At 41.6% G+C, this 21,063-nt stretch overlaps 2 protein-coding genes across 3 annotated transcripts; both read right to left on the bottom strand.

Annotated features, from left to right (window-relative positions):
- Nucleotides 1-1,224: 1,224 nt before the first annotated feature.
- Nucleotides 1,225-12,096, bottom strand: LOC308378644 (uncharacterized protein). 2 transcript variants are annotated; one of them, XM_080855595.1, is made up of 5 exons: nt 11,852-12,096; nt 10,802-10,879; nt 9,901-10,060; nt 7,519-7,645; nt 1,225-3,354 (listed from the first exon to the last, which is right to left on the bottom strand). In XM_080855595.1, the coding sequence occupies exons 2-5, from the start codon at nt 10,819-10,821 to the stop codon at nt 3,140-3,142; spliced, it is 522 nt and encodes a 173-aa protein (XP_080711721.1). In that variant the 5' UTR covers nt 10,822-10,879; nt 11,852-12,096; the 3' UTR covers nt 1,225-3,139. The 2 variants fall into 2 exon arrangements, with proteins under 2 accessions (XP_080711721.1, XP_080711722.1); XM_080855596.1 differs by lacking the exon at nt 11,852-12,096 and adding an exon at nt 11,507-11,583.
- Nucleotides 12,097-12,653: 557 nt separating this feature from the next.
- Nucleotides 12,654-17,085, bottom strand: timm21 (translocase of inner mitochondrial membrane 21). Its single transcript, XM_080855667.1, has 6 exons — nt 16,552-17,085; nt 16,393-16,455; nt 15,737-15,834; nt 15,544-15,617; nt 14,015-14,120; nt 12,654-13,163 (listed from the first exon to the last, which is right to left on the bottom strand). The coding sequence occupies exons 1-6, from the start codon at nt 16,868-16,870 to the stop codon at nt 13,071-13,073; spliced, it is 753 nt and encodes a 250-aa protein (XP_080711793.1). The 5' UTR covers nt 16,871-17,085; the 3' UTR covers nt 12,654-13,070.
- Nucleotides 17,086-21,063: the final 3,978 nt, after the last annotated feature.

Here is a 21,063-nt window from a genome sequence, read left to right as displayed (position 1 = left end):
TCCTGAGAGCAATTCTGTACGCTTAGCAATAAGTCTGAGAGAGCTACTGAGTATCATTTACTAGTGTTTGCTGGTGTTAGTTGGAGATCAAAGCTGAATGCCACACGACTATAGAGGAAAAATTGTTTAAGATCATCTCGGCCTTTGTACTCAGTAGGCTAGCCATGCTCTCCTCTATTCAATTATCTGATTCACATGTATCCATATTACACCTTCAACTGGAGAATGAAACCTGGGCTTCCCAACATATGAAACATTATCCACAGAGCTATTACTTTTATGTAACAAATTAAAAATATACATATATATTAAAACTTCATCTCGTCCCAGTAGAAACTTAAAAACACACCAACTTCTTTACAAAGATGACGTTTTTAATGGTCTCCTTTCTCCACAAAGGAAAGGCCCTCTGAACTATTAAAGAGTGCAACTGAGGACAAACCAAATTCCATAAAAAGTCCTGAAGTTTACTCAAACCTCTGTTGTTTTAGTACCTGCTGCAGAAAAGTGTGACTGTGGGTATGTAACCAAATATGATGTACTTACCAAACTTATTTCTGTCAATTAAAGATCCATTTAGCATGTGTCCTACACAATCTGTAGCATACAGTACACATACAGTAGAACACAAGACAAATATGGAGGCTGAAGGAACATGGTAAGCCAGTCACATTACTACCTGCTCACTCCCCTGCATGAAACTGACCTTATGTGAAAATATACATACGTACATATACACAAGTTTCAGAATTCCGGGATTCACTACTTGACATCCGCTCTGGAAGTTAATGGGTTCTTCCTTGGCCCATGCTCCACCTCTTCACCAAGTTTCATGACAATTGACCTGGTAGGTTTTGCGTAATGCTGCTGTCAGGAAAGCATGACCTCCTTGGGTAGAGGTGAACAATAGTTGCAATCACAAAACTTAAAATTCCATTTGAACCTAGAACCAACAGACCACCTCAGATCATTGTTGCTTCAACCAAACTAATACAAATAATGAGCAAGTTGAATGCCCAAAGTGTACCACTATTGCTATAAAAGCACTGCTACACTCACCATCTGCTACCATACTAAAGTGACTATGCTGTATATGCTACAAATGCTATATAATTGAACTTCAATGGAAACAAGGGAGATCGTAGTTTGAGGTTTGGCTTCCTTGAAACCACTGGAGGTCAGGTGTTTGTCCTTTTCCTGTCACGACAACCAAGAGACAACCTATACCAACAGTGAATTTATTAGCAAAATGAAATACATATCTGCAACACTAACAGTTCTTACATGTTGATGTGGTAATATTAGTAAGATAAATCCCTGCACAATTGTTGCATTTTCAGAATATACCTCTGAGCAAAAGATGACACAAATCATTCTTCCATTGAAAAAAAGCTGAAAACATAATATGTGGGTAACATTGTGGTTGGCATTTTCAACACAGAAAAAAAAGAATCAACTATAATTGTTACTGTCAAAATGGCAGGACTTTTAATTAGTTATTCACCTCACAACCTCGTCGGGAACCAGAGTGGTGATTATATTTCACACTGATTGCTGGATTATATTTCACACTGACTGAGGATTGACGGTATTTTACAAATATAAAAATAGTCTATACAAAGAGGGGTTATACAGGAGTGAAGTGAGCATTTACATGACATATTCTCACTTTGTTAAGAGTATGCATGTCAATACAAAACAAATTCTGAAATGGTTTGTTGGATATGCAAAATTAAAACTCTTATCTCGTATGATTTCATGACATGTAAAGTGAAATAAAACCACCATGAACATACCAAATTGGCATCATACAAACACAAAAACATTACAATTGAAACACAGTTTTCCTCGTGACATCTCGTGTAACACAGGCAGGCACACAGTTAGTCAGACAAAACTTCTAACCCACATGACTCTAATGTTGAGTATGACTACAATCATTAATTAAACATACATTAATAAGCTATAGCACGTGAAGATTTTCGTGACTGACTTTCTTTGATTTAACAGTCTAAGCCCACTGAGACACATGCCTTGGCTTGGTGTTGGCAACTCAGTTCAAGTCAATAAACCAGTTTTTTCCCAGTCACCACCACCACAATCGTTTTTCCACGGGTCTATCACCTGGATGCTAACAAAACAACGAAAAACAAACAGGCCTTTCTGATCCAGTTGTGCTTCAGACTGGAGTTGATCCTGCAGTGACTTTTTTTTTATAGCACACCCACAAGTAAAACATGAACACCCCAATCGTGTTTCTCCTAATCTAACGTGCCTTAACGTGCTTGCGAGGGAGACATACCGAGGACGGGTGTAAGCGCGCTCCACCTTAACGTTTAATCACTAAATGCTGCACTGACGTCACCAGTGGTGCCAGCTGTGAATCTTCCTGCTCTGTTTTGTTCTTTTAAATCACTATGAGAAAATATAAGAGGGCGCCATGATGCAATCCTGCAGAAGTCACTGCACTTTCATGCCCACAGATTACCAAGGCCTGCTTTTTAGGATCGCTTGTTAAGAGATAGATATAATTGTATATTTACACATATTCTGAAAGTCACCTTTTAGACACTTACAAAAATGTAACGCAAGTTTTTTTGTTGTATTTAAGAAAATATAACAAGGTATCACTGCACAAATCACATGGCATTTTCTCTGAGTTTTACGCTAATGTAAGCTGGTATACATAGATGAAACAAAGTTGTAGGAGAAGAGATCGGACTCCATGGTTATTCTGTGAAAAAAAACAACCATAGGGCTTGGTTGCGATCAGAGCACCATTTATACTTCAGAGAGGATCATAACAGCGAGTGGAGCTCAAGCCTGGCAAAACAGGGGTCATTGTCTTGATGAGACTCTCAGGGTCGAGGAGCCGTGCAATCAACACTAATAAATGTTCTGCAGCTCAGGCAGAGAGCAGATCGTGGACAAGACACTCTGAAAGAGCAACATCTTAGCGTTTTATTTTGGGTAAATGATTTGTAACAGCACGAGTAAAAAGAGGGAAATGTGTTGAAAATAGAATATCAGAGGGAGGGGGTGAGAGGCAGGGAGGAGGCTGAACTAATTGGAAATGCAGTTTGGCCATCGTCGGCATTATGTGCATAAAACAACAAGGATTAAGGAAGAGGTTCCGCTATCACAGTCTCTCCTCTAACCGCAATTGGCTATGGCTGCCACCGTCCGGCTGCCGATTGGCTGGCGAGGTGGCACTGGGCGTGTACGGAGGCGGGGCCTCGGAGAAGTTGCTGGCGTCTGTGCTGTCTGGTATGGCGATGGGCGGGGCTCCGGCTGCTTCTTCTGCTGCCTCTGGCATGGCATACTCGCTGTACGGAGGCGGCTTCAGGTCATTGGCTGGCGGAAGAAGAGTGGATCATACAGTCAGCTTTGAGCAGTGGAGGGGGAAACAGCAAACCCCAAAACTATGTCAACTCACACTCACAGGAAATACCACAATGCGGAAACACGTACTGTACTGCGTTAGTCAGTGTTACAGAGGAAATAACCATGAGCAGTGCAGTAAATTCCCCTTGAAAGCCACAGTGGGCTTTCCAAACAAACCTTTTCATCTGCTAGAGCTAGTTTCCCTAGCTAGTGCCCTTACGTACCCCCAATACAAGTCATTAGACATAGCAGTACTGTTCTTCTTTGCACCTAATAAATATCCACACCATGTATCTGGTATCCACTCTATTGTTCTCTTGCTTCCTCAAGAAATACTGCCATATCCTCTAATGAGTCATGGAACTGGCACTGTACACCTTAACACAGGCTGCAAGGTTTTGCTATCCAGATCCAATACCGTCAAGTCAACAGCTCTGGCAGCCAGGGACTGTTCCGGACTTGTGTTTTTCCTGTGAACATTACACATCACCCTGATGACCATCCATCCCTCCCACCAACTGTCAAAAGTTGAACATTATACAAATTCCAGAGAAGGACCATTGCGCAGGTTTTCTTGGCTTATTGTTTCCATTGAGCAGAAGCCACAAAATATTACCCAACATCCTGTCCAGCGATGACAGCCTGTGAGTGTATTCTGTAAAGGCAGACACAGCCACACAGGTGTGCAGAGGAAACGCAGTTGGGCCAAATTAGTCATCTTTTGCTTTCCTCTATGTGCCATTTCATAACGAAACCATATCCTATTCAAATTCAATACCCAAAGAAGTTCCTGTGGCTGTCCGAAACTACTTAGTAATGCAAATAACCAAATGACTACAATTCCCTCAATACCTTTAGATACATACGCTGAGGGACGCTACATAAGGCTCAAGCTGCAGTGCCCAATCTGTGGTTTTAAAGAAAACATGACCAAGCTGAATGTTCTACTAAGCAACAACTAAAACAGGAACTCAAGGACTCTCCTGGGTGTTTCTAACCTATGAGAACACTGTCCAGGGTTCTCTAACCTTCAAGTAAACATTTCTTCCTGGTTTCAATGTGTTTACCAAATCAAACTTAATCTAATCATGTTTCAAAGACATGGCCGTGCCTATCTGCCTCTTATTTTATGTTCTCAATGTGCACTAAAAGGGAGCAGGCGAACTGCACCTGTGGCTAAAAGCAGCTTCTGAGGTTAACCTCACCCTAATGCAGATGCACTCAAGCGCTGCAGACATCCAATCACATGAGGCCTCAAAATGGCACCTTGTTTCTTAGATCACTGATGATGAGTCATGGAGTGGAAGCAGTTCGCATTTCTGAGTGCCTCCAGAAAACATTCAATGTGCCTCTAACAGCCTTAAACTGGGGGCTGGAAACATGGACATCCGAAACAATCAATGTGCCTTTAACAGTGTTTTACCGGGGGTTCGAAACATGAACATCAGAAACAATCAATGTGCCATTAACAGCCTCAAACTGGGGGCTGGAAACATGGACATCAGAAACAATCAATGTGCCTTTACAAGCCTTAAACTCGGGTCTGGAAACATCTGAAAGAAAGTGTCAAAAAGTGGACGTGTTGCACCTCATAACCCACCCGAATGACACAACCCCAACTCACACATTTTAAAGAGAGGAACAGTAAGTGGTGTTTTGGAAGCTGTTTTGAGCTCTCTGCCCTGGCTAAGTGGCCATTTGTTTGGTGGAGGTGTCCTGGTTGGAATGAGAAGGCTAGAAAATACAGCCTCTTGGCAAGGCTGGGGGGATGGAGAGCCAAAGCCCACGGTGTGGGACTGACTGACTGACTGTCAAGCGGTTTGAATGTTATCTCTAATTCAGTTGCCCTTAGGTATACCACCTATATAGGCTAGGCGTGCTTCGAGTTTGAGAAAATTTGAACAGAACAAACTGCCTTTGGTGATGACCTTATAACAACCCCTTTGTCCCCCATTGAAACAGTTAGCATTGAAATATGTTCACCATTATCAGGAAGTCAGTCATAACTTAAATGAACAGTCAAAGGACAGTGTGTCTCCCTGGTTACAAGCAAAGTAAATATTGTTAGTATCCAAATAAGCGATGGACATTTATCTAGAATTTGACTGGCCATCATCGGTCTGTCCTCTCTCCAACCTCGGAAGATGGAGGATCGTAGTATGACAAAAGGTGCTCACAATCTATGCAGCAGCTTGCTTTTGGTTTATTATTGTGTGGGGACTCGTTTAGTAATGGATTGTGCTTAGAGACACTCTCTGTAAACGAGCGAGGAGAACAATTCTAAATATAGCCCACTTGGCCGGATATACACAATGAAGAAACATGTGGTTTGTTAAAGAGTTGAACACTACTGTGCTTTCTTCGGAGAAACTGGATTAGAGTATTTGCCTGGAACAGTTGAACGCACTCTTCTTCGAGACAGACTTGGCGTTCTGGAGACATGTTGGATGGCTGATTCAGCTGAGGTTGATTGTACACCCAACTTGGCCTCGAGTCGGTAAACATTCTGACTAAATTCTTGGCATTGTTCACATCCTAAACTTCAGAGAAGAGGAAGCTGTGATGTTCCAGGACAACCCTGCCCTGATAAAAAAACAAGTGTTTACAAATACCACTAAAATCATTCCAGACATTCCAAATAAAGGTAGGAGGGGACATGTCTGCGTTCTAATCCAAAACTTGTTCACCACAGCAATAGATGCGAACTTGGCCTCATATCTTCACTGTAGGTCTACATACACTCTCTGAGCGTGGGGTACGTAAGTTAAGTCAGTGAAGTAACACTTTTCTTGAGCGTGGGGTATGTAAGTTAAGTCAGTGAAGTAACACTTTTCTTGAGCGTGGGGTATGTAAGTTAAGTCAGTGAAGTAACACTTTTCTTGAGCGTGGGGTATGTAAGTTCAGTCAGTCAAGTAACTCTTCAGAGTGACCCAGAGCTGGATAGAGGAGGATTGGACATCATCATCATAATATTCACTGTAATATTCCTATAATAATGATTTTCAGGTAATTAAATGTGTGTATACCACAGCAAATGTGGTACATTCATAGCATTAACAATTGGATTATTGTAAATAGTTCGATCAAGGTCATGGTGTTTTTACTTGGTATGTAGTTATCTTGATGTCGCCTATACTTCAGTGAATGTGATTTCTTTTGCAAACTAGATATCACGGCATTGAAGAATACTCAATACACCTCCTTTGGAGAGGCCTGCGCTCTACTGTGCACATTTTCCAGTAATAGAGAGAATTATTGACAAAAATGTACATGCCATGAGTACCACCACCAGTACTGATTGAGTATTAATTGATAATTTATTACTGGTATTGTTTATTTATTTACTTGTGATCGGCGGATTTATAGCAGCTTGCAAGTTAACGTTACCAGTGTGAAAGTTGCGTTTGCATATCGCGGTTAACTAAACGATAAAGCCAAATTAAAACAGTTCATTGCCCTTAATTGCCTCGTCAAACTCTGATGGTGAAAAGAGTTTGTCACTAAATAAATCCCACTCGTTGGACGTGGCTTGGCATGTCTGTCGAGATGCTTTGCCAAATTGGACGTGTTGGTCTGTGTAGGTTTAAAACATGTTTTACAGACAGGCTTTGTGGTGTCCCTGGGCTTACGGTTGACTATGTAAGTGAAATAATGTGCCTGCAGGAAGTGGAAGCAATGCTGTGTACACACACACACACACACACACACACACACACACACACACACACACACACACACCTCATAGGAAATATGATTCTGATGAAAACACTGTCATTTTTAAAGAACTATTGATAAAATGGGGTATAGTACCGTTTTTGACAGCAGGGTATGATCGCAATACCTTTCTAGTATCAGTATGCTGTGCAACAAAATGTCTGAACATGTCCGACTACATTTACTTACATACACACACACACACACACACACAAACACACACACACACACACACACACACACACACACACACACACACACACACACACACACACACACACACACACACACACACACACACACACACACACACACACACACACACACACAAAACTATATTTAATAACTTGTCTGAACATGTTTCCAGTCAGGACGTTTCTTTAAGTGAGATGTGCGAGGGTGGGTGGCAGGGTCTCTCACCTCCAGAGACGGCCTCGTACGGAGGCGGCATGTCCAGGTGCGAGGAGGAGTCCGGAGGCAGCGAGGTTGAGGGCTCGCCCACCGAGCCTTCTTCCTGCCCGCCGTACCAGCTGGGCCAGATTGACGTCTGTGGACACAAGCAACAGCCGGAGTCAAAACACCCACTTTCGAGAGAAACACACATAGATAACAAACACGCACACAACACAAACGCGTGCGCGCACACACACACTGAGCAAACAGGCCAGTGCTGGCAACAACTATTAGTAAAATAAACTGGCACAGTTATATAAACTGCCCACTGTCTGTCACTCACCAAGCAAGACAAGCTTCTATCAGTTTGTCATAAAATCTCACTGCACATAACATGCCCATACTTTGTATTGGCCTCAGGCAGTTAAATAAATGATGTGATGTGATGCAGAACCCATCCGAGTGTTATTTGGCAGTGAAGATGATGCCAGTTTCGTTTTCATGAGAGATGTTTGCAAATCTGTGATTGGCAACTCTCCACACAACCTCTGTTGTCCCACAAAGTCTTTGTCTTAAATGTGACTGGTAGCAGCTTCGCACCACAGTCTACTGAAAACGTATTTGTATGTGACTGGAGGGCATGTCTGCAACACCTCTCATCAGTTCTGGCTGATGAGGCCTGAGCTGAACTGCATGGAGTTACATCGACGACTGGGCACTGTTTGCAGCATATCCCCGATGAGGACGTTTGTTTAACATCAAACAGCTTACATCATCCTTTTACAGAGGCTCGGTTAGAAAAGGTCAAATGTAACAGCAACACGCACACACACACACACTTAAGAACCATCTCCAGTACATTTTCATCATCTTCATAGTGAGAAAAAAGAGGTAGCCTACAAATCAAGCAGAAAGACTCACACACACAAACACACATGCAAACACACGCACACACACACGCACGCACACACTTTAGAACTTTAGAACCATCTACAGTACATTTATCATTTGCATAGTGAGAATAAAGAGGAGGTAGCCTACACGTCAGGCAGAAAAGAATGTTATGAATTAATTTAATTTGCTCTTAAGTGCTTGACTGCCTACAGACATCTAAAAGTGTCCTCTTGTCAGTTTGAAATGCAGCTTGCAAGCGGATAAATTGAGGGCATTTCCTGCCCAGAGACTGCTTTTGACAACACTAAAAATACACCCTTACAGCACAGAGAGAAGGCAGGGGTACCTGCACAGGTTTGAAAGGGGAGGCAGCAGGAGAGCATAATGAAATCTAATTGGAATGGTGTGTGCACAGAGAGTGTGAGTGTGTGTGTGTGTGTGTGTGTGTGTGTGTGTGTGTGTGTGTGTGTGTGTGTGTGCGTGCCGTCCACTCAAAGCAGCCCCACTGTAACAGACAGCATTTTGAAGTCACTCAATTCAGATAAACGGTGAGGGCGTTCTCTGGCAGGGATGGCTAATATGGAAGCCATTATGCTCCAACAGAGAGGACATCACACTTGAGTGTGAGCAGAAGGCTGAAATCAATCTCTGAAATGGAGATTTCATTCAAGGCAGATTGCTTCCAGGTGCCCCAACAACACTGGGGAACACTGAGCAACACTGACTCCACGGCTTTGTCTAATGAAGTTATCACAAATCAAAACCACCCCGAAAGCTTTTGGTCATGTATAAAGGATAGGGAGTCCAAAAAAATTACTTTGGGCCACTTGTGGACATAGTTATGCTTTAGTACATAAAGAATGTTACAGCTATGGCTGGATCTACATACACTTACACACAGTTAACATGCCATTGACTGGGAGCCATTTGAGCATGGCTGTTCCTGGTTAGTTTTTTTTTTTTCTTATTCCACTTTTGGACGTTCACAGTCCCAGGTTAGATTTGACGAGAGCTAGGCACCAGTCAGCCCGACAGAGCAGCCCACATATGAAGCCAGAGCCAAATGTGTAGCACATTACTGAGACCTGTCATGGGCTTCACCCATTATTTAAGGGTTACACCAACTCTCCGTGTTAAATCATGGTAGTAATAAGGCCTATAGGTTAAGGAGCAGCCAGGTCAGAAAATGAGCAGAAAGGGGCGAAACGATACTGAGTCACCATCATTAAAACTGACTGAAAGGGACTATAGAAACAACACTGGAGAGAGCATGCATTACTTAAGTGTTTCTCAGATTACAGTCCATGACGGGCGACCTCATAGGAATTCAGTGTCCCCTTACTTGACAGTGAGGTATGTGGCCAAGAGCCGAAATTATCAGTAGCATTGTTTAACATAAATAGGCTCCAACACAAATGCTCAACCACTCGAATTAACACCAATAACAAAAACGGGTTAACAAATCATGTCTAATTGTAAATTCATGGGTCTGTCTTATCTTATCTGCACACTTACATTTTGCCTCTCACACATCTGGTGCAGGTAAGCCCGACCTCCCACAATCACAATCTGGGCATTGCGGGGGTTGCTCAGGTATGCTGCTAGCTGCCTCTGCCTTGTCCGGTACCAGCAGATGTAGAAGAAGATCTTGATGATGATAAATACTATGACAACTCTATTAACAGGCAGAGAAATGGCAGAAATTAGAGATCAACAGTCGGTGTTCCAGCAAACATTTTTGTGGCACTTATAGTATGTGTGTAGTGCATGTATGTGTGTGTGTATGTATAAATGGCAAATTGCTGAATGTATTGTGGTGCAGCAGTGTATCACATGAGCTTGTTTGGTAGTGTGTTTACCACAACTACACCGAATATACTTCACAGAGGAAACTAAATCATTAAAAAAAACTCACATCAGGTAGGCTATATATATTTGCTGTTATATCCACAGCACAGTGATATTACGTCTAAACACAAGTTCTTAAAAAGCTATTAACTGAATCACAAGGAGGGTCAAAACATTTACAACACTGCACAGAAAAGGTCATATGGTAGATTTAGTATTGAGCTGGAAGTAACTTTGAGAAGATGGTCAGCATATGGTCAATGCAACAAACATCCCTATGATAATTAAATTAGTCTGCTACAAGCCCAAAACAAATGAAGGCCTAAACAACCAATAACTTGGTGTTTCGCTTAGTAAATATCCCACTGAATAGTAATACCGGACATAATAAGCTTATGAAGACTTTGGTAATACCCAGTGAAACATAGGTAGCCTACCTGTTAGACAAAAGTTAGTTTGTCTGAATTACTTCCCCAGTCAAAATAATGATTAAAACATCATCGATTATCACAGAGAGCATTACAGAACTACACATCCCAAGTTTGCATGCGAGACTATAAACACTCACATGTACCAGTAGAGCTCCATGATTGGAATGTTTTGCTTAAGACGATTCACGTGCTCATCTTCCAGTCTCTTATTTCAGCTGAAAAACAGATCCAACTGTCCACATCAGTGTCTCGCCGAATGAGTTTATTCAGTCTTGTTAGCAAGTCTATTGTATACGGAAGGCTGGCACTTGAGTCAACTGTGTGTAAGGTTGGTACATGGCTAGCTAGAGATAATTCGTCCATTTCTACATAACTTCGTTTAACTGATGTCTCTGTCTGAGCTTTCGCTTGTCCATTGTTCCAAGTGTAGCAAATAAGTTAAGAGCCAGGGCTGGCCAGATACATACAGCCAAACATGCAACTAATAGACCACAAATCCCCCCCCTTCAATCCATAACAAAGATTGCCACACACGGAGTCTGTCAGGGCTAGCAGACTATTATTAGATTAATGCACGCCAGCTAAATTAGCTAGTGTTACAAAAATCCCAGTAATTATATCAAGATGGCCAATTACCAAACGATAGCTGGCTGAACAATTTGTCGACTAGTGTTAAGCGATAATATCTGGTGATATCACACTACGTTAGCAATCTTCCTTGTCATTCATGAAAACAGGAACATTAACGATACAGCTAATGTTAACAAGATACCGTTATCAAAGACCCTATTTGATGCTCTCCCTACAATCCTTACTAACGTTAACAGTTACTTAACAACTACCGTTAGCTAGTTGTGTCTTGTCCACATCATACGTTGATGACTTGAACTTGAACAAAACCATGCCTTTCTGTTTCAAAACCCCCCTTCGTAGGAAACGTTGACTCGCTGTTGGCAAACTATTATCCACGTTGAGTGCTAGCTATAGCCACCATCATGTTGCCAAACACTGACAACAATAATTAGCCATGCTATCCTAGCTATTTTGTATCTGGCTAATTAATAGTAGTTTCTTATTACCACACGTTTACCTACACTAAAGACAACTGAACACTTACTGTTACATTCCCATTGCCTTGGTTAACGCCATTACACGATCACGAACGATACAATAATTTAGCTACATACCTTTCTGTTTAACGCTCCAAAAGAGAAAGAACCAACTGATCCATTATTTGTCCATAGAAAGTAACGTTAGCAAGCTAGCTAGCTAGTTAAATTAGCCAGCTATACTGGTATGGTTTCCTATACGTTACTCAGCGATAGCTAGCGTAACAAACTATCACTTTCAAAACTGTAAAAACATATTCTCAGGTTTTGCGCCATATATCAAAAAGTGGGCTCCTTCCGCATCAAACAAATAACTACAGAAAGGGCGGGTCTAGTACGCAAATAGGCAGATCTATTACATGTAGCAATCAATTTGCTCGCTGTAAGGACTTCAGAACAGTCGTACCTACCAAAGGGGCCACTGCTGCCCCTTAGTGGTGATATCTTGCAACCACACGTTGTTATTATAAAGCGAGATTCACTCAAATGCAGTGTAAACGCATGGTTTATTTGCAGGATGAAAAAGAGAAATTCTGTGGCAATGTAAAATTGTTTTAAATCATCAATGTGATCTTCTGACCAAAGAAAGTTGTTTGGCATAAGCTGCATATGAACATAAGCCATTTTCCATCCCGTGGGTTTGTGTGTAATCACTTTACCTGCTCTTTGAAGAGTGCAGATGATGTTGAAAGTCCGTTTCCCCCATGTCACATAGGATGCAGCATGTTGTAGTCCAACGACAGAAAATATGATTTGACTGTTCTATACTGCTGATATATATATATATATATATATATATTAACTACAAATAAATCCAATACTCCGATCCAGATTACTAGATATATTCTTGAAAAAGAAGGGTGCTTTGGACATTTGATAGTTTGGCATTTTATTCCATCAATAATGAAGCAACAATTAAAACACAATCAACATCACAAATACTGACTGTTTGCACATGGGAAGTTGGAAGAATGGACCTTGGTTTCTTCAACACCCCCCTATCACTTAACAAGTGGTCTTCACATTAAAGGGGGAAACCATATGCCAAGTAAATTACACTATATACAAACACGGCTCAATACTATTGTCTTATGTTGCAGAGGATGATCCCATGATGTACTCCCTGTAATACTATTTAGTGTCATTTGAATGTTGTGTTGCTTTCAATAAATTTTCTAAAAAAAATTCTATTCCAAGTGTTTGTACACTCAATATTTGTTGGTGACATAGATATTCAATGAGGGTCGTCATTTTGTGAAAATACAAAACTTTGAGAAAATCACTTCTACTGGCAGCCTTATCTGTTGTCTTCGATAACGATGGTTCTTCTTGGATAGGTGTCTATCTCCACAAAAATGTAGCGGAACTCATATTTACCAGTTTCAGGGTTCTGTGAAGAGACATTAAGCTGAAGTTTAAACACAGTTTTTCACCATTATGAATTCTATTGCAACATATTAATGCAAGTAAACAGTACTGATGTTGTAATAAGTGCAAACAAGGTATGCATGAAAGATTTGAGATAAATGCTGGCTAATTATTATAAATTATAAATGCATGCTTCTGATCTAGAATAACAAACAGCTACACACATTTGTATGTAAAGTCATGTTAGCATAGTCTTGCTCTAGCAGACTACAGCTCAGCTCAGTTCTTACTGGAAAATAGTCTTAAGACCCTCGATCCAGATGAGTCTGGAGTCCTAGATGGTGAGGCTAGATAGTCAGCAGGTTAAGGAGGCTGATTTACATGATGACAAAAGTAGTTTTTCTGACAATATAAGATGCTGCAGGAGAATAGTCCCGATGCAATTTGGTAAAAGACTAATCAAGTTGCTTCACATTTAATTATGAACTACACACATTCCTGATGCCAGGCCATAGTGAATAGAGTGGTACTAGTGGAGAGGGAAGGCCAGCCTAACACTAACAGTAGAACTAGGAAAGTTCAGGTGCGAGTTATTTTTGTCTTCCAATACCAAATACCAAAGAGTACCATCTAGAGTGAACCTAGCCCTAATCTAGCCCCAGACCACGTTCTGCTGTGTACCCGTGTGAGATGCCATTTGGATTGCTACGTGTTTGCAGTCAGTTTTCCCAACCACCTTCTTCAACAGTGAACAGCCGCTGTAAAACCAAGACTTTAAGATACTAAAGAACATTCCTCTTTTCTGAACTGAGGTTTCCAATGTTAGTTAGGGAAACATTCTTAAGGGCATGAAAGGAAATTCAGCATCCTCACTTCTTTGGACTCTGTGTGAACAGTCCCTTGTCGTCCGGGTTCTGACCCCTCAATGTAAAACTTCAGCCTCATATGCTTCAGTCCATCTTTTATGTATTCCATGTGACTAGAGAAAGAGGAAGACAGTCATGACTGCATATTTATCAAACTACACAAATAATATATAATAATAATGATAATACTTTAAACTTGTAGGTACCCAAAGACGCTTTACATAGGGCAAAGACAAACAAAACAAAAAAAACACAAAAAGAGCAAATAAGTAACCAAAGAGAACATTTTAGTAAAAAGAAAAAAAGAAAAAAAGAAAAGTGGAGAGGCTGTGCGGAATTAGTCACGTGATGGAGGGTTGGGAGGGAAAAGGATCAAGCGTTAGCAGGTGAAGGCAAGTGGAAATGGTGGGTTTTGAGAGCTTTTTTGAATGATGATAGGCTGGGAGCCTGATGGTTGTGGATGGGGACGGCGTTCCAAAGGGAGGGAGCAGCAACTAAGAAGGCCGTCAACCCAGGTCCGGCACTTGGTCCTGATGGTCTTCAGAGTGTTTCTGGCCGGCTGACCTGAGGCAACGGGTTGGCGATGGAGCCATCAATGGTGAGAGAGAAGGTCTGGGCTGGGCGGGTGAGGGAGTTTGGGCCGATGATGAGTATTTCTGATTTTTTGCAGTTGAGTTTGGGTGGGTGAAGGAGACGAGTTTTGTTTTTTTGGGGGAGATGACATCAAGACTGGAGGAGAGTGCATCATTATAGTAATTGACCAGGGCAGTGGAGGAGGCAGTCGAAATAGGGGCAAAGGCAGAGACAGTGGCAGCCAAGGTGGAGGAGCAAGATGAGGTTGATGGACTTGATGTTCCGGAATGATATGGTGCGATTCTTTCTAACATGGGGGGCAGGGATGTCTATGTCCAGGGTGATAGCCAGATGGTCAGAAATGGTGAGTTTGGTGCTGTTTAGGTTTCTGATCGTAATGCCGGAGGTGCAGACCAGGTCAAGTGTGTGTCCTTTTATTACTTTGATTACTTTGTATGCTCAGTAACAGTATAGGCCAATGCATTCACACTGAGGATATATATATATATATATATATATTTCTGCCAAATCTGCCATAATGACTCACAATCAGCCCTGATTGCATCTTTTCATATTGTGAAAGATACAGTCCTCAATTCTGGCAAAAGGTTGACGTTTCTGCTCAACAGCCAATCAAATAACATCCCGCCCTTCAGTGCTCCTGAAGCAACATGTTGATTTGTGTATTACTTGGCCCATGGCACTTTGTTTGTTTCCCATGTACAGAGCCAGGTTTGTGACCGAACGCTGGAGTTTATTCTGAGCACACACACACACACACACACACACACACACACACACACACACACACACACACACACACACACACACACACACACACACACACACACACACACACGACGGACAGCTAGAATAACGTGAGGAGACTTCAGCTGAATTTTACGAAAAGGGTAATGGATTATAATCAAGGATCACACCTCTAAAAGGCACATGCACCCTTACCTAACTTGTTGCCTTCTGCCTCTTCGAGTAGTCTCCCCATGACATATAATGGGCTCCCCAAAAGCTCCTATGACCTACATTTTAACACAGGTTAATTCAGATACATTTGACATTATGATTACTGCACATTAAATGGACATAGGTTGGGTTATCCTGTTGAAACACTTAAATGAATTATAAGAACAAAGCTCACCTCTGGATTTGATTTGCATTTCTTAAAAGCCTTCCCGTAAATTTTGCTTGGACTAGATGATGAAAACAATTCTTGGAAAACAACATACAATAGTCCACCTAGAATGACAGCAGAGATGCACGACCCATTTCATTCTGACACATGATGTACACAGAAACAAACAAAAACAAGTCGTAAGAAATGTTTCCAAATGGTTTCAGCCATCAATTAAATTGCTCTTCTTTAACTGCATATCAAATTGACACTGCTCTATAAAATGACAACTGAGCTGACACGGACTTGTCACCTTTTGGGCAGGGAAAGCATAGCTCATTAGGACAACTGCCAGATGTAAAATTGGCATAACGCTGCCTATTGGTATAACTACAGCACCAAATAGCATTCAACTACTGAGTATTTAAAAAAAATATCCAGCATGGCTATTAAGGGCAGTTAAGACTATTGGCTATTTGTATGGCACGTGAGGTAGCAAGGGGTCACATCAATTTAAATAGCAATGTTTACCAAAGCTACGCGTAACAACAGGCACGATTTGGAATCATTCCTTGCACATGTAAGTGTATACATAATTCCACTGTGTCATTTTTCACGGAGTAATTTTGCATGTTGCAGAGTTGCTCTATGAACACTGCCCTAGGGTTCAATCAAACCCTGACCTGTCACGCCCAATCCAACGAGGACAACGATCAGGTAGGTGAAATCCTTGCCAGCCCGTTTTACTGTTGAGGAGAAAAGGAAACACTATTGTACATATATGGAAACACACATGACGACAACATAACCAGAACATGCTCGAATAAACACAGGATGGCTACCTTTCTGTCCTGCGGTAAGTCTTGGTCCGCTCTGAGCCCTTTGAACAGACACCTGTTCTTTATCCTCTCCATGGCTCGCTTTACTTCTTAACTTCACATCGAGACATATACCACGACTCTGTGACACTGCGATGTTGTTGTGAACAAATGATGCATACTCGGACAGCCGTAGCAAAACAGGCCTCGGAACATTCGCAATAAGTAATGGAGAGGTGTTGTGCATGCTATTGTGCAAATGCTGAAGACATTGCGATCTCCTTACAAGTGGTAGTTTTCGATATGCAACTCTGAGTTGCGTGAGAGCAGTGGGGAACACCATGTTGTCCTTTGAAAAATCCTCGACTCAAAGGACTCTTAAGAAACGCATAACAGTTCGTTTAGACAACACTCTAAGACCAAGAGCTTTCATACCAGTGATACGACTACAACATTAGAAAACACAATTATGTTGTGTCAGCGAGACAGATTGCTGTCAGTGGTAGCGTTACTTAGCTGGCTAACGCTAGCGTATAGGTTAACAGGCGCGCTGGAAAAATCGGGCGCATGTTTTGTTCGTCAGTGCAAAGCGTACCAATAAATAGTGGGACTAGTCGCCTAGTTTACATTCTGCGAGTTAAACCAATAGAGTGTATGCACTGACGTCACTTCACCGCCGGAACACGCCCTCTTAGTCAGGCTGTAAGTGGTAAGACATGGCTGCCTTAAAGCAAGACTATCAAATAATTTCTAATGTAGCAATTTGCCACTCAGTGTGTGTGTGTGTGTTTTTTTTTTTTAAGTAGCTATATCTGATATCATCTTCAAATTAATTTGGTATAGTATTGACCAAAATGGTACATGGTCATATAAAGAACAGCTATAACAGAACAGGTGTTCCCACTCGTTGCCCACACTATGCACCATAATTCTGAGATCCTGGACAGACCGTCTCACAAACATTTAAGAAAAGACCAAAATGCCTTACTGCTGCTTTAATAGGCTTAAGGAAAACTGCAAAACCGGGAATAGACTATTATCAATTATATTAACCAACAATTATCTTCTTAAATCAAGTTGGACTTGACCCTTAACTTACCGAAGAAGCAGTGGTTCTGTCTGATTTAGAATTGGGAATAGATGGGGGGTGAATGAAGAGAGGTAGACGGATCTAGCAGATCCTCTGATAGTCTCCAGAAGTCCTGAATAAGACAGACAATGTATGGAATATTTTGCCTCATTGTTTTTTTTTCTTGTTACATGCTCTTGTGGAAATACGTAAATAAGCTCAGGGGTTGCGCTGACAGGGGTAGCAGGGGTAGCAGGGGTCTTCAGCTACATCTTCAACCTCTCCCTCAGCCTGTCTGTACTCCCCACCTGCTTCAAAATGACCACCATCGTCCCTGTGCCCAAGAACATCAAGGCCATCTGCACGCTCAGAACTGTAGAGATGACAGTGGAGTTCAGGAGGAGCCCCCCAGCACTGCCCCCCCTCACCATACTCAACAGTACTGTGTTGGCTGTGGACTCCTTCAAGTTCCTGGGATCCACAATCTCCCGAGACCTGAAGTGGGAAATCAACATAAACACCATCATCAAGAAGGCCCAGCAGAGGATGTACTTCCTCTGCAGCTTAGAAACAAGGTACAACCTGCCTCAGGAGCTGCTGATCCTATTCTACACAGCAGTCGTTGAGTCTGTTCTTTGCACATCCATCACTGTCTGGTTTGGATCCAAACTGGACAAGAACAGACTTCAACGGACTGTCAGGACTGCAGAAAGGATCATTGGTGCCAACCTGCCCACCATCCAAGACCTGTTCACATCCAGAGTCAAGAAGCAGGCAAGAAAAATAACTGCAGACCCCTCCCACCCTTGACACAACATGTTTCAACTCCTCCCCTCTGGTAGGCGCTACAGATCTCTGTTCGCCAAGACCTCCAGAAACAAGAACAGTTTCTTCCCTCTGCTGTCTCTCTCCTGAACAGCTAACTCTCTGTGGCACTGTAAAAATAACCAATGTAAAATTACCCCCGCAACCATATCTATTTATTTCACCCTTCCTGTGTAACCCAATACCATAGAGTATTTATTTATGCCTGCTCTTCCTGGACTATCCACTTTGCACTATTGTTTATCCATTGCACTGTTGTATTGTATTATTTTGCACTGTTGTATTGTTTTGCACTGTTGTACTGTTTTGCACTGAAAAGAGAAGGCGTTTCTCAGGCGCAAGTGGTATTTTGCAGTTTCAAAACGACATTGCGCCGTTGACCAGAAAAAACCTAGTCTAATGTCAGAGGTGCATTGTGTAGAGTCTGTGGCGCGTATTCAGACGCTATTTTAAGGACGCGTGCTTGGCCGCACAGTAGGCTACACTTTACTTCTCTCGTCTAAACGAGAGATTTACACCATTTTTTGGCAAGCCATATATAATTACAAGGAAAATAAAGTATTTACCACATGAGGAAATCATTGTGATATCCATATCCAAGATATTTTAAAAATAGGCATACATCTAGAGTACACATTGACCCAAATGATTCAGATTATTTGTAATGGCGGTTCTGATGTCTGCCATCTCCTGGCAGATGAGCTGGGAACAGACGCACACTGTCCCTATCACAGTCTGCAATAAGTTCGGCTATACATGCAGTTACGTCAGGTCTAGTCCGACATGCTGGGGAATTCATAACATTTCCCGTAACACCCAGCCAAGAGAGGGCTAAGCAGGCGTTCTGGGAGAAGTATGGGTTCCCTGGCGTCCTTGGCGCTATACTGCAACCATATTCACATACGTGCCCCCCCAGTGTTTTACACAACATTGCCATGAATCATGGATGTGTCAATGACATAAATGAGGATAGATTAGAGGACTTTAGAAGACGTGAGGTTGAACTGCATGTGCCGATGGGTGCAATATTATTACTATGCATACATAACCTAGTGATTCAGTGAGGGTGAACCCAAAACATCGGAAAGTATGTTTTTGTGACTTTTATTTCAAATGTTTTGCCACCAAAAAACGAATGCTAGTAACTGAAAAAATACAAATGAGAAATGAAAAGTAGAAACATTTCTCCAAACAAGCATGGGAAAATATTGCCATGATTGTTTCTGGTAACCCATGTTCTGGTGGCCTCACGGTCTTCCTCCAGGTAATTCCGCCATTATAATAACAAGCCTCTATGATAGTACATCCTTTCAATAATGTCAATGTAAATGCAAAAATCGTGAACAAAAGTCTGCAATAGAACATATACAGACCTAAGGAGTGGCTTGAATATGCTATAAAAACCAAAATCATGTTTCCCCCCTTTTATTTATAAACAAACAAACAAAAACATGATGAACATGGTTCTTTTTCAGTTGGTCTCAGTTTATTGAAAACATTCTTTCCAGCATTTAATTTTCAAATAAAGTCTCTCATTTTTTTTCAGCAAGTAAATTCAGTTTGAAACATATACACACAGTTTAGTCTGGGCCAGAAATATGCTACTTGAAAAGCACCTCAGTGATGTGGTTGATGAGTTAGATATCATCGTTTGCATTAGGCTATACCCAGTGAAGGGCAGGCCTCTTCTTATAAGGGCATTAACACATCCCCAGATGGATCTTGTGTCCTTTCTAGGCTACGAACTCAAGGACACCATTCAACATTCACTGTTTCCCAAACCCTCCATATGACATTAGACTATGTGACATCTTTTATTCACTTAATGCCTCACCACGGAAGTGTCAGAATCTGTGTTGCCAGTAGTGGTAGATTAAAATCCCATTGCTCCAGCAGTCACCAACATCATGGCTTTTCCCAAAGTGGGAGACAAAAAATGCAGTCTGTATCCAAAACGTTTCATTTCAGCAACACAATTTTACAGTTTCTAAATGAAAAGACAGAAAAAAGAAAAGTGAAAGGACACACCTGTTTTTTTTTTTTTTTTTTTTTTGTCATTCTCAATGAGCAAATGTACATTAAAGGTTCTTGTTGTAGTTTTCTTTAAAACAAAAAAAAAAGAATGTGAGTCCAGTCTCACAAGATTGTAGATTTCAGCCACTTCCCAGGTTTCGCTTTGTGAGAAAAGGTTTTGCTAACGAAAGGTCTGAACTTCCTCCACAGAGAGAGAGAGAGAACCCAATGCACTCACAGAAGACTGATTTTAATCACAATACTGAAATTACTCAAAGCCACAGTTCTTTCAAGATGCATGAGGGTGTTAAAGAGAGAGTTAACACCATAAGCTGTCACACTTGGCAAGATGCAGGGAAATGTTGTATTTGCCTGTAGAAAAATAAAAACACTATTAGGTCCATTTTATAGCAAGCTCTCTTTATAGCCCTTAGATGGCCCTTAGCTGGCCCACTTGTTTTCATATATTGCATAGACATTTTGAGAGAAAAGAGTGTGGACATTCAAAGCGTGGATCCTGCCAGGACTGATAATGACTTGCCGGAAAGGACATACGAGGACTTTAAGGGACATTTTATGGACAATTTATGCTTGATAGGACGTCAAGGGTGTCAACTGTGCAGTTATCT

Source organism: Sprattus sprattus (assembly GCF_963457725.1).
Source record: "Sprattus sprattus genome assembly, chromosome: 17".
Taxonomy (NCBI): Eukaryota; Metazoa; Chordata; class Actinopteri; order Clupeiformes; family Clupeidae; genus Sprattus; species Sprattus sprattus.
The sequence above is the reverse complement of the archived record's forward strand: the minus strand, read 5'-3'. Positions and strand labels throughout refer to the sequence as shown.